This window comes from Neomonachus schauinslandi, chromosome 1 (genome assembly GCF_002201575.2).
Source record: "Neomonachus schauinslandi chromosome 1, ASM220157v2, whole genome shotgun sequence".
NCBI classification, from domain to species: domain Eukaryota; kingdom Metazoa; phylum Chordata; class Mammalia; order Carnivora; family Phocidae; genus Neomonachus; species Neomonachus schauinslandi.
The window spans coordinates 126,203,239-126,216,165 of NC_058403.1; the positions used below are offsets into that span (position 1 = coordinate 126,203,239).

The 12,927-nt window shown below is 37.5% G+C and overlaps 1 protein-coding gene across 1 annotated transcript in view; it reads left to right on the forward strand.

The window, feature by feature from the left end:
• Positions 1 to 12,927, forward strand: part of ACAD11 (acyl-CoA dehydrogenase family member 11) — a 106,894-nt gene that overhangs the window by 11,737 nt on the left and 82,230 nt on the right. Inside the window, exon 5 of the mRNA XM_044915633.1 lies at positions 169 to 333. Coding sequence (XP_044771568.1) covers positions 169 to 333 — 165 coding nt within the window. The remainder of the gene's footprint in view (positions 1 to 168; positions 334 to 12,927) is intronic.

Sequence of the window (12,927 nt, forward strand, 5' to 3'; positions counted from 1 at the left end):
TTTAAAAAAAAAAATGTTTTAGGCTCATGTGAATGTCACTTATAGGCATTTGTCTTGAGCATTTAGGAATAAGACCAAATTTGATATAATCAAATTTTGTTTTAATTTTAGAATTGTTGGACCTTACTTCTACTTTCAGCTCTATAATTTTTATTTGTATATCTTTAGGTATCAACCTGGACGGAGCAATATCAAGCTGTAGCTCATCAGGACATCCCTGCCATGAAACAGCTATCTGACTGGCTAATGAAAAACTTGCCAGATAATGACAATGAAGAAAATTTGATTCATGGAGATTACAAACTAGATAACATAGTTTTCCACCCTACAGAGGTACTGTAAGCCATATTTATTATAAACTAAGTAGGTCTTAGCAATTCTGATTTGGGACACAAGTACCAGGTAGATGTTCCCCTCAGGGTTCTGAAGGAGCCCAACCCAGCCTCACGCTTCCCCTACCTTTGGGACTGTCTTCACCACTCAAAACATTTAGGAATGAGTCCTGCAGATTTTCGGGCATAGGTAGCTGCCTACCTTTAAGGCCAAGTCTAACCCTCAGGATATCTGATTTACTACTTAAATAGGATTTGGGAATTTATATGCATGTCACTGTTTTCTTCAGAAAAGTTTTTCATCTACAAAAAATATTTAGCTTATCCAGGTTCTTGCTCTTTTGGTTCATTTCCAGTTCCTTTTCTTATCTCATGAAGAATTTTTAATTTGGTTAATTATAAGCTCAGAGGGGCGCCTGGGTGGCTCAGTCAGTTAAACGTCTGCCTTCAGTTCAGGTCATGATCCCATGGTCCTGGGATCGAGCCCTGCATCAGGCTCCCTACTCATCCGGGAGCCTACTTCTCCTTCTCCCTCTGCCTGCCGCTCCCCCTGCTTGTGCTCCCTCTGTCAAATAAATAAATAAAATCTTTAAATATATATGTATATGTATAAGCTCAGGGAGGATGGAATTCCAAAAACCTCTTTTGAGGTTTTGAAAGAATTGTGTGAGATTAATGTGACCTTGCTCTGTGGAAATATACACAGTGTAATCTTTATAAAGGGTACAAACAATTCAGAACTATAACCCTCCTCCGTGGAACACAGACAGTGAGGGCTGGGATTGGAGGAGTATGGTGGGAATGAGGAAACCACTTCAGTTCACCTCATTACCTGTATGCTGTTCGACAAGACACTTGGCCTTTAGTGTTCTGACATTAACGTGAAAGATTATAGTTCCCTGAATCCTACTTCTTAAAAGAGGTTTTTCTGGGTTCGTTAATTTTCTCAGAATGCTAAGATATATTAGGGCAAGAAGAGCTGCTCTGAATTCATGTGCCAAGCTTCTGGGTTTCATGTTCTTTCCCTATAGGAAGAAGACAGGAGAAAAATAGCATTATAAATTACATTACTGTCATAATTAAAGTAGTATTATATCAAATCAAAGTTCAAATATAACGTAAAGACATGAGCACATTCACCAGCAGGACAGAAAACTTTTTATAGGAAAATCAATATGGATATTAAAATTATGTATACGTAATTATATATGTGTATGGGTAAACTTTTGTTAATGGCACTGATGAATTCTGAAATAACTTTGTTAAATATGGATTAGGAAGATTAAAGAATGCTAACTAATAACTTGGAAAAACTGTAAAAGTTTATACCTTAAAACCTAGCAGTATCAGGCCTATATTTGATCTGTATCATTTGAGTCATTAATATTTTAGGAGGCTATCTTTGAATAAGTCAGAGTCTTCTATGTGTTCTATGTACTTTTCTACTCATTGCTTAAACAAGAAAGGAAAAATTCAGACCTAGATCTCTTGAATTTTGTGTCATCAACCAAGATGTTTAAATTTAGGATTAGTCATAATATGTTGAAAGTAATGGTGTAACACTAAGTACCATATAGTTATTCCCTTTTAATTTTTTAATTTCATATTAGAAAACCATTTCTTATAGGAATAAAGTTGTCAAACAGGTGTCATCTTCCTTTAGAAAAGCAGAATATTTATAGTTGGAAGAGTCATTTTTTAAAAAAGAAACAACTGGTAGAGGCAGAGCATGAAGCTATTTAGCTGCAGTACTGATTTGTGACATAGCATTTTCTTTTAATGTATTAGGGTTATATGGTATCAAGTAAAATGTCTTCTACTTTCTACCCAATAAACCCATAATTAATAGTTAAATTTAATCAATTTCTGCCTCCTATAAATATTGCAGCTAATTTTTTATAGAAGTAACATATGATTGGCAGAGTGCAAATCAACTAGCATTTATTCATTACCAACTATTTGCTCTGAAAGATAGGGTTGGAAAGGAAGTACAGCTCTTAATGAGCTCAAAATACAAATGGAGAGAAAAAAATAATTAGCTAAGAGCAGAAAACAATATATACCCAAGTGCTAACGTGTGTCATAGAAAGTGAACTACAAGAACGGTCAGAAGGAAGGATACACTGTGGACTGGCATCGAAAGCTGTGAAATGTTAAAATTTAATTTTAGTTAATAATTTATCTTTTCCACCTCATTTTTAATTTTTTTTACTTATTTTTAAATGCCCCCTTTATTTATTTTCTTAAATAAACCCTACCCCCAACGTGGGGCTCAAACTCATAACCCCAAGATCAAGAGTCACATGCTCTTCCAACTGAGCCAGCCAGGCGCCTCCCACCTCATTTTTTATTTTTAATTTTTTAAATTTTTTTATTTTTTTAAAGATTTTATTTATTTATTTGAGAGAGAGAATGAGATAGAGCATGAGAGGGGGGAGGGTCAGAGGGAGAAGCAGACTCCCTGCTGAGCAGGGAGCCCGATGCGATTTTTTAGATTTCATAAGTAAATGGGAAAATTAGAGTACATTTCTTTTTTGTGTGAGAGAAAATTAGAATGTTTCTTTTTTTGTTATTTTCTATCTTCTTGAAAATAGCCGTTATGACAGGTGTGAGATGGTATCTCATTGTGGTTTTGATTTGTATTTCCTTGATGATGAGTGATATTGAGCATTTTTTTCATGTGACTGTTGGCCATCTGTATGTCTTCTTTGGAAAAATTTCTATTTAGAACTTCTACCTATTTTTTTAATTGGATTGTAACTTTGTTATTGAGTTATAGGACTTCTTTATCTATTTTGGCTATTAACCCCTTATTTGATATATAATTTGCCAATACCTTGTCCCATTCAGGAGGTTGCCTTTTTATTTTATTGATGGTTTCCTTTGCTGTGCAGAAGGTTTTAAGTTTGATGTAGTCCCATTTGTTTACATTTGCTTTTGTTGCCATTGCCTTGGGAATCAGTTACAAAAAAAAAAATACTGCGAAGAGCAGTGTCAAGGAGCCTACTGCCTATGTTTTCTTCTAGGAATTTTGTGGTTTCTGGTCTTGTATTCAAGTCTTTAATCCAGTTTGAGTTAATTTATGTATGGTATAAGATAGTGGTATGTTTTCATTCTTTTGCATGTGGCTGTCCAGTTTTTCCAATACCATTTATTAAAGAGACTGTCTTTTCCCCATTATATATTTTTGCCTCCTTTGTCATAAATAATCAGCTATATACATGTGGGTATTTTTCCCTTGGCTCTTTATTCTGTTCTATTTATCTTTATGTCTGTTTTTGTGCCAATATTGTTTTCATTATTATAGCATGATATAATTTGAAATCAGGAAGTATGATGCTTCCAGCTTACTCTTTCTCAAGATTGCTTTGGCTCTTTGGGATCTTATGCGGTTCCATACAAATTTTAGGATTCTTTGCTCTATTTCTGTGAAAAATGCCATTGGAATTTTTATAGGAATTGCATTGAATCTATAGATTGCTTTGGATAATATCGATATTTTGACAATATTAATTCTTCAAATCCATGAGCATGGAATATCTTTCCATTTGTTTGTGTGTTTTTCAGTTTATTTCATCAGTGTCTTATAGTTTTCATTGTACAGATCTTTTACCTGCTTGGTGAAATTTATTCCTAGGTATTTTATTCTTTTTGGTGCAGTTGTAAATGGAATTTTCTAAATTTTTCTTTCTGATAGTTCATTGTTACAGTATAAAAACAATATTGTTGTATGTTGATTTTGTATCCTGCAACTTTGCTGAATTTGTTTATTCTAATAGCTTTTTAGTGAAGTTTTATAGCATTTTCTATATAAAAATCATGTTATCCGCAAATAATGACAGTTTCACTTCTTCCTTTCTAATTTAGATGCTTTTTAATTTCTTTTTCTTGCCTAATTGCTCTGGACTTCCAATACTATGTTGAATAAAAGTGGCAAGAGTGGGGATCCTTATCTTGTTCCTAATTGTTAAAGGAAAAGTTTTCAGCTTTTTACCATTGAGTATATTTGCCGTGGGCTTGTTATATATGGGCCTTTATTATGTTGAGGTGCATTCACTATAACAACTTTGTTGAGAGTTTTATTATGAATAGATGTTCAATTTTGTGAAATGTTTTTTCTGCATCTACTTAGATGATCAAATGATCATTTTCTCAATGTGGTATATAACATTGATTTATTTGCAGATGTTAAACCATCCTTGCATCCCTGAAATAAATCCCACTTGATCATAGTGTATGACCTTTTTAATGTATTGTTGAATTTAGTTTACTAATATTTTATTAAGGATTTTTGCATCTGTGTTCATCAGGGATATTGGCCTGTAATTTTCCTTTGTGTGTGTGTGGTGTCTTGTCTGTTCTTGGTACCAAGGTAATGCTGGCTTTATAAAATGAGTTTGGGGGCCACCTGGCTGGCTTAGTTGGAGGAGTATAAGACTCTTGATCTCAGGATCATGAGTTTGAGCCCTACGTTGGGTATACAGATAACTTAAATTTTAAAAAATAATAATAATAAATAAATAAATAGGGTTTGGAAGTATTCCTTCCTCTTCAGTTTTTTGGAAAAGTTTGAGAAGGATAGATATTAAATCTTATTTGAATATTTGATAGAATTCACCAGTGAAGCTGTCTGGTCCTGGATTCCTGCATCTGCAACTCTGTTTCCTTCCCTAATTTTCGGTCATTATTTCTTCAAATAAGTTTTCTGTTTCTTTTTCTCTCTTTTCTCCTTGCGGGACCCCTATAATACAAACATCATTTCACTTGATGTTGTTTCATAGGTCCCTTAAGCTATCTTCACTTTTTAAATTTTTTTTTTCTATTTTGTTTCGGTGAGTTTCACTCCCCCATCTTCTAGGTCACTGATCTGTTCTTCTGCTTCATCTAGTTTGTTGTTGAACCCCTCTTGTGCATTTTTCCAGTTCATTTATTGCATTCTTCAGCTTTGTGACTTCTGTTCAGTATTTCCTTATATTTCTATCTTTCTTGAAGTTCTTGCTGTGTTCATCCATTCTTCTTAGATCAGTGAGCATCTTTATGACCATTACTTTTAACTCTATCAGGTAAATTACTTATCTGCATTTCATTATGGTTTTTTTCTGGGGTTTTATCTTGTTTTCTTGTTTGGAACATATTCCTTTTTCCTTATTTTGCTTAATTCTCTTTGTTTCTTCTTCTTTTAAAGATTTGTTTATTTATTTGAGGCGGGGAGGGGCAGAGGGAGAGAGAGAATCTCAAGCAGACTCCCAACTGAGCATGGAGCCCGACACAGGGCTCGATTTCACAACCCAGAGATCATGACCTGAGCCAAAATCAAGAGTTGGACGCTTAACTGACTGAGCCACCCAGGTGCCACTGTCTTTGTTTCTATGTATTAAGCACAACTCCTATCTCTCCCAGTCTTAAAGGAATGGTCACAGGAACATGAAATGTGTTTCACTCTGCTGTCTGTGCAGTGTCCTGGGGGTGATAGCCTGCCAAGGACTGCCTCTCTGATTGTTTCAGCCCCATGGAGCCCAGAAATGCAATCCCCCTGGCCACCAGAGACAACAGTCAAGGGGTGTCCCTTGTGTGAACAGCTTTGGTGGGGCCATAAAGGAGGGATGGGCCAAGATGATACCATCCCCTGGATTTACTGGGATGAGGCCTCAAGGGAGCACCCAGCTGGGTAGCCCACTTGCTGAGTTCAGTGAGACAGGGCCATGTGGTAGCACAGGGTCAGACCATGCCTGTATGCTGGGTTTAGTAGTGTGGTGCCACAGGGCAAGCAGGACTAGCAAGATATAGGGAGAGTGCAAAAATGACACCTGCCAGCATCTGCATCCCCAGAGAGAGTTCAAATAGATCCTGGCCACTCCAGCAGATGCTTTAAGATTGGCCAATGAATCTCCTTCATATAAGGTCTAAGTTCTTTTCAACTTGCTGCTTTTGATGGGTCCCAAGATGGGTAAATCTATACATGAGCCCTTTAAGAGTGGAGTCTCAGTTTCCTGGAGCCTTTTGGTTCTCCTGGATGTGAATCCTATTGGTTTTCAAAGCCAGACATTTTAGGGTCTCATCTCTCTGGTGCAGATCCCAAGGATGGGAGTACCTGAAGTGGGGCTTAATCCCCTTGCTCCTCGGGGATATAGTCCATATTTATGAGATCCCTCCTGCTTATGGGTTGCCACACTGGAGGGTAGGATTTTTGGTGAGACTACATCTCTACCTCTCCTACCCATCTTGATGTAGCCTTTTTTTATTTTTAAGTAATCTCCACACCCAACATGGGGCTTGAACTCACAACCCCAAGATCAAGAGTCACATGGTCTACTGACTGAGCCAACTAGGTGTCCTTGATATAGCCTTTCTATCTTTTATTGTGGAGGAGCTGTTCAGGTAGTTTTCAGGTCTTTTTCAGAGAAAGTTGTTCTATATGGAGCTGAAGATTTGGTGTATCTGCGGAAGGAGCTGAGTTCAGGGTCTTCCTATGCTACCATTTGAACCACTCATTTTAACTTTTTATTTTAAGATAATTATAGACTCATAAGAAGTTGTAAAAAAAAAAAAAAAGTACAAAGGGGTCTTGTATGCCTATCATCCTAATTCCCCAAATGGATCTCACACAACTATAGTATATTATCAAAGCCAGGAAACTGAACATTGTGTGCCTTTTAAGTTGGATAAAGAAATACCAAAATTTCAGGGTTGTTGGGAAGCTAAAATGAAGTAATCAGTATGGAGCAAGTAGCTGGTACCTGGCATAGCTGTGCTCAACTTGTTTCAAATCTCTTCTTCTTTTCCCTTTGTTTTCTCTATTTTCCCCTCTGTTTCTCTATTTTGCTTTTTTCTAAGATTGCCTATCAAGCTCTATCCTTTATAAAACTATTAAGGTAGAAATAAATATTTCATAATACATACTAAGACTTAAACAGTGGTTGTAAGGGATCAAAAGTCAAGGAGACTTTTAAGTTGTACATTTCTGTAATGAGTAAGGTTTGAGGTTTTATCATCTTGTGGTTTTTTTCAAAGAATAGCGTGTTTTATTTTTATCATCAGAAAACACAAGAAAGAAGACAAAAACAAACTTAAATGATAAACCTTCCAGGAATGTGTGTGGTAAGCCAGTAAAGGATTACGAAAGGGTATGGCAAAACCAGAGCACATTACTCAGTTTTGTAATCCATATTTTCCAGTTACTTGTACATAAAGTATTTGCAGCATGTTTGAGTGAGTATTTCCGTAGTGCAACATGCTTACTGCAATGTTTAAAGAAATCCAGCCTTCCTGAAAAATATTGTTAATTTTCTAAATATAAATCTTACTCATCTGGCAGAGAAATGTTTAAGGAGTTTAATGTGCATTTCAACTTGAAAAACAAATATATTTAATTAGAAACAGATAAACCTAGAGATAATTCATCTATGTTCATTAATTAGTAGTCAGATGTATTTAAGATAACAAATATATGTAATCTGGTTCTTCTGAAATCATCTATCTTGCAGCCTTTTATATATTAACTTATGAAGAAAAAAGATTTGATATGCAAACAAAATTTATATTTTTAATGACTTTTTCTTTTTAATTTCCTTCATTATCTCTTAAATGTTAGTGTAGTTGGGCAGAAGCATAGTTACAAAATTTAATTTTATTGCTAGAAAAAATGTGGCAATTGGGTTTTTTTCAACACCTTTACATAACTTTTTTTTTTTTTCAGAGAGGGAGAGAGTGAGATAAAATCTTAAGCAGGCTCCACATCCAACAGGGAGCCTCACATGGGGCTCGAACTCATGACCCTGAGATCATGACCTGAGCTGAAATCAAGAGTTGGACACTAGACCAACTGGGCCACCCAGGCACCCCTACATTACAGATAATTTTAAAATACTCTTTAGTAGGGACACCTGAATGGCTCAGTCACTTAAATGTCTGCCTTCGGCTCAGGTCATGATCCCAGGATCCTGGGATTGAGCTCTGAATTGGGCTCCCTACTCAGCAGGGAGCCTGCTTGTCCCTCTCCTGTGCCCCTCGCTCATGCTCTCTCTCTCTCACTCTCTCTCTCTTTAAAATAAATAAAATAAAAATAAAATAAAATAGGGGAGGCAAGATGGTGGAAGAGTAGGGGACCTCGTTTCATCTGGTCCCTTGAATTTAGCTAGATAACTATCTAATCATTCTGAACACCTATGAATTCAACCTGAGATGTAAGAAAAGAATTTCTGGGATTCTACAAATAGAAAAGCGACGAATTCTACAAATAGAAAAGCGACCACTTTTTGCAAGGTAGGAGGTGTGGAGAAGTGAATCCGAGAGGATCTATTGGAAGATAAATGGCAGGGGGAGGGGGCCTCCACAAGCCAGTTACCAGAAAGTGGTATAGCCCCTGAGCACAAAATCAGAACCTTTAGAAATCTGCTCCAGTGAGAGACATCCCTGCCTGAAAGCTGTTTAGGTGGTGAAGTAGGGCAGAATCCTAGGTGGAACAGTGTGGCCTCAGGAGATCCCTGGAATCACAGAAAGAATGGGGGTGCCTGAACTGGCAGTGTTCCCAAGCACTGGAGCAGGGGAAACTGGTTATGGTCAGTGAGCCCAGGAGGGGGCTCTCAGCTCGGTTTGTCATAAACCTCGAATCATGGCATGCTTAGGTGACAGCTCTCCATGCATGGGCCCTGCAAAGGGCAGAAAGACTGTGACCCTCCACCTTTCCCTGGGAAGATTAGTGCGGGCGTGCACCACAGCAGTCTTCAGAGTTTGGCACACACAAAAGTGAAGACCACCTATCCCTGAAGGTTTATTGAAGAGAGGGGACTGTGATCTTTCAGCTCCGGGGCTGGCGATCCAGGAGTGGCCATTTTTTCATCCTCCAAAGAGGCGTGGAAAGCCTTCAGGAAACAAAACCCACATAGAGCAACCAGAAGCGGCTTACACGGTGGCTGGCCCCCTGGCAAGGGGTGGTGCAACTCCACCCAGGCAAAGACACCTGAGAATCAGTGCAGCAGGCCCTTCCCCCAGAAGACCAGCTGGAAAAACAGGCAAACACCAAGTTTATGGAGCACACAGGAGAGCAAAACTCCAGCACTAGGGGAAAATAGAATATAGATTTTGAGCTTTTTTTCTCATGATTTCTTTATCTTTCAGTTTAAAATTTTCCTTTTCTTTCTTTCCTTTTCAACAAGTTTCTTATTTTATCAACTCTTTGTTTTTAAGTTTTTTTTTAACTTTCATTTTTTACATTTACATTTTATAGATATATTCTTCATTTTTGGCTTCCTTTTACTGTATGAAATTTTATTTCTGTATATATATTTAAGTTTTGCTTTCTTTACAATATTGGGATTTAGTGTCTTCTAACAAACAGACCAAAATACACCCAGGACCAAGTGGATCACCCTGTTTTTTCCACCTGGGAGATTATAGTCTCTCTCTGACCCCTCCTTTTTTTTTCTTTTTCTTTTCTTTTTCTGGTTTCTGACTGTTTCAGATTTGTTTGGTGTCTATTTTGCTTGGGTCATGGTTGATTTTTTATTTTCTCTAGTTCATCCATTCTTCTCTGGGCAAAATGACTAGAAGGAGAAATTCACAACAAAAGAAAGAACCAGAGGTAATACTCTCGGCTACAGATCTAATCCATACAGATAGAAGTAAAATGTCACAGCTGGAATTCAGGATAATGATCATAAAGTTACTAAATGGGCTTGAAAAAAGCATAAAAGACACTAGAGAATCTGTTAGTGCAGAAATAAAATCTAATCAGGCCAAAATTAAAAATGCTTTAACTGAGATGCAGTCTAAATTGGATGCTGTAACTGCTAGGGTAAATGAGGCAGAGGAGGAAGTAAGTGACATAGAAGACAAGTTGATGGAAAGGAAGGGAGCTGAGGAAAAGAGGAAAAACAACTAATGGACCATGACAGAGGCCTCAAGAAATCAGTGATACCTAAAGTGAAACAATATTAGAATTATTGGAGTCCCTGATGAAGGAGAAAGAGAGGGACATAAGGTATATTTGAGCAAATCATTCCTGGGTACTTCCCTAATCTGGGGAAGGAAACAGGCATTCAAGTCCAAGACGTACAGAGAACTCCTCTCAAAATCAATAAAAATAGATCAACACCCAACATATAATAGCGAAGCTTGCAAATTGCAGAGATAAAGAGAAAATCCTGAAAACAGATTGAGACAAGATGTTCTTAACCTACCACAGTAGAAACATTAGGCTGGCAGCAGACCAATCCACAAAGACCTGGAAGGCCAGAAAGTGCTGGCATGATACATTCAGGGTAGTAAATGAGAAAAACATGCAGCCAAGAATACTTTCCAAAAAGGCTGTCATTCAGAATGGAAGGAGATGAAGAGCTTCCAGGACAAACAGAAACTAAAAGAATTTGTGACCACTGAACCAGCCCTGCAAAAAATACTAAAGGGGATCTTGTAAGCAAAGAGAGAGCCCAGAAGTAACACAGACCAGAAAGAAAGAGAGACAACCTACAGAAACAGGGACTTTACAAGTAATACAATGGCACTAAATTCATCTTTCAATAGTTCCTCTGAATCTAAATGGGCTAAATGCCCCAATCAAAAGACACAGGGTATCAGATTGGATAAAAAAGCAAGACCCATCCATATGCTCTCTACAACAGACTCAGACCCAAAGACACCTCCAGATTGAAAGGGGGGGTGGGGGTGGAAAACCATTTATCATGCTAATGGACATCGAAAGAAAGCTGGGATAGCAATCATATCAGACAAATTAGATTTAAACCAAAGAATGTAATAAGAGATGAGGAAGGACACTATATAAAGGGTCTATTCAGCAAGAAGATCTAACAATTGTAAATATTTATGCCCCATTTAAAGATTTTTTAAAAAAATCAACTCTTCAAAACCTTTGTGATACAGCAAAGGCAGTCCTAAGAGAGAAGTACATAGCCTTTCTCAAAAACTTAGAAAAGTCTCCAATACACAAGCTAAACTTACACCCTAAGGAGCTGGAGAAAGATTTTTTTTTTTTTAAGGATTTTATTTATTTGACAGAGAGAGGGACAGAGAGAGCAGCAGGGAGAGGGAGAGGAAGAAGCAGGCTCTCCACCAAGCAGGGAGCCTGACGTGGGGCTCGATCCCAGAACCCTGGGATCATGACCTGAGCCGAAGGCAGCTGCTTAACCGACTGAGCCACCCAGGCACCCTGGAGCTGGAGAAAGAACAGCAAATAAAGCCTAAACCAAGCAGGAGAAGAGAATTAATAAAGATTAGAGCAGAAATCAATGAAATAGAAACCAGAAAAAAAAGGACAGATCAACGAAACTAGGAGCTGGTTCTTTGAAAGAATAAGATTGATAAACCCCTGGCCAGCCTTCTCAAAAAGAAAAGAGAAATGACCCAAATAAATAAAATCATGAATGAAAGAGGAAAGATCACAGTCATCACCAAGGAAATACAATTTTAAGAACATATTATGAACGACTATTTGCCAACAAATTAGGCAATCTGAAAGAAATGGATGCATTCCTGGAAACTCATACACTACCAAAAGTGAAACAGGAAGAAATAGATAACCTGAACAGACCCATAACCAGGAAATTGAAGCAGTAATCAAAAATCTCCCAACAAACAAGAGCCCAGGGCCAGATGGCTTCCCAGGGGAATTCTACCAAACACTTAAAGAAGAAATAATACCTATTCTTCTGAAGCTGTTTCAAAACATAGAAATGGAAGGAAAACTTCCAAACTCTTTCTATGACTTACCTTGATCCCCAAACCAGACAAAGACCCCATCAAAAAGGAGAATTACAAACCACTATGCCTAATGAACATAGATGCCAAAATTCTCACCAAGATACTAGCCAATAGGATCCAACGGTACATTAAAAGGATTGTTCACTACGACCAAGTGGGATTTAGTCCTGGGCTTCAAGGGTGGTTCAATATCCACAAATCAATCAATGTGATACACTACATTAATAAAAGAAAGGACAAGAACTATATGATCCTCTCACTAAATGCAGAGAAAGCATTTGACAAAGTACAGCAGCCTTTCTTGATTAAAATTCTTCACAGTGTAGGGATTCAAGAAACATACCTCAATATCATAAAAGCCATCTATGAAAAGCCCACAGCAAAAATCATTCTCAATGGAGAAAAACAGCTTTTCCCCTAAGGTCAGGAACATGACAGGGATGTCCACTCTCACTACCGTTGTTCAACATAGTACTAGAAGTCCTAGCCTTAGCAATCAGACAACAAAAAGAAATAAATGGCATCCGAATCAGAAAAGACAAAGTCAAACTCTCACTCTTCACAGATGACATGATACTGTACGTGGAAAACCCAAAAGACTCCACCCCAAAATTACTAGAACTCATACAGGAATTCAGTAAAGTGGCAGGATATAAAATCAGTGCACAGAAAACAGTTGCATTTCTGTACACTAACAATGAGAAGAAAGAGAAATAAGGGAATCAGTTCCATTTACAATTGCACCAAAAACCGTAAGATGCCTAGGAATAAACCTAACCAAAGAGGGAAAGGATCTGTACTCAGAAAGCTATAGAATACTCATGAAAGAAATTGAGGAAGACACAAAGAAATGGGAAAACATTCCATGCTCATGGATTGG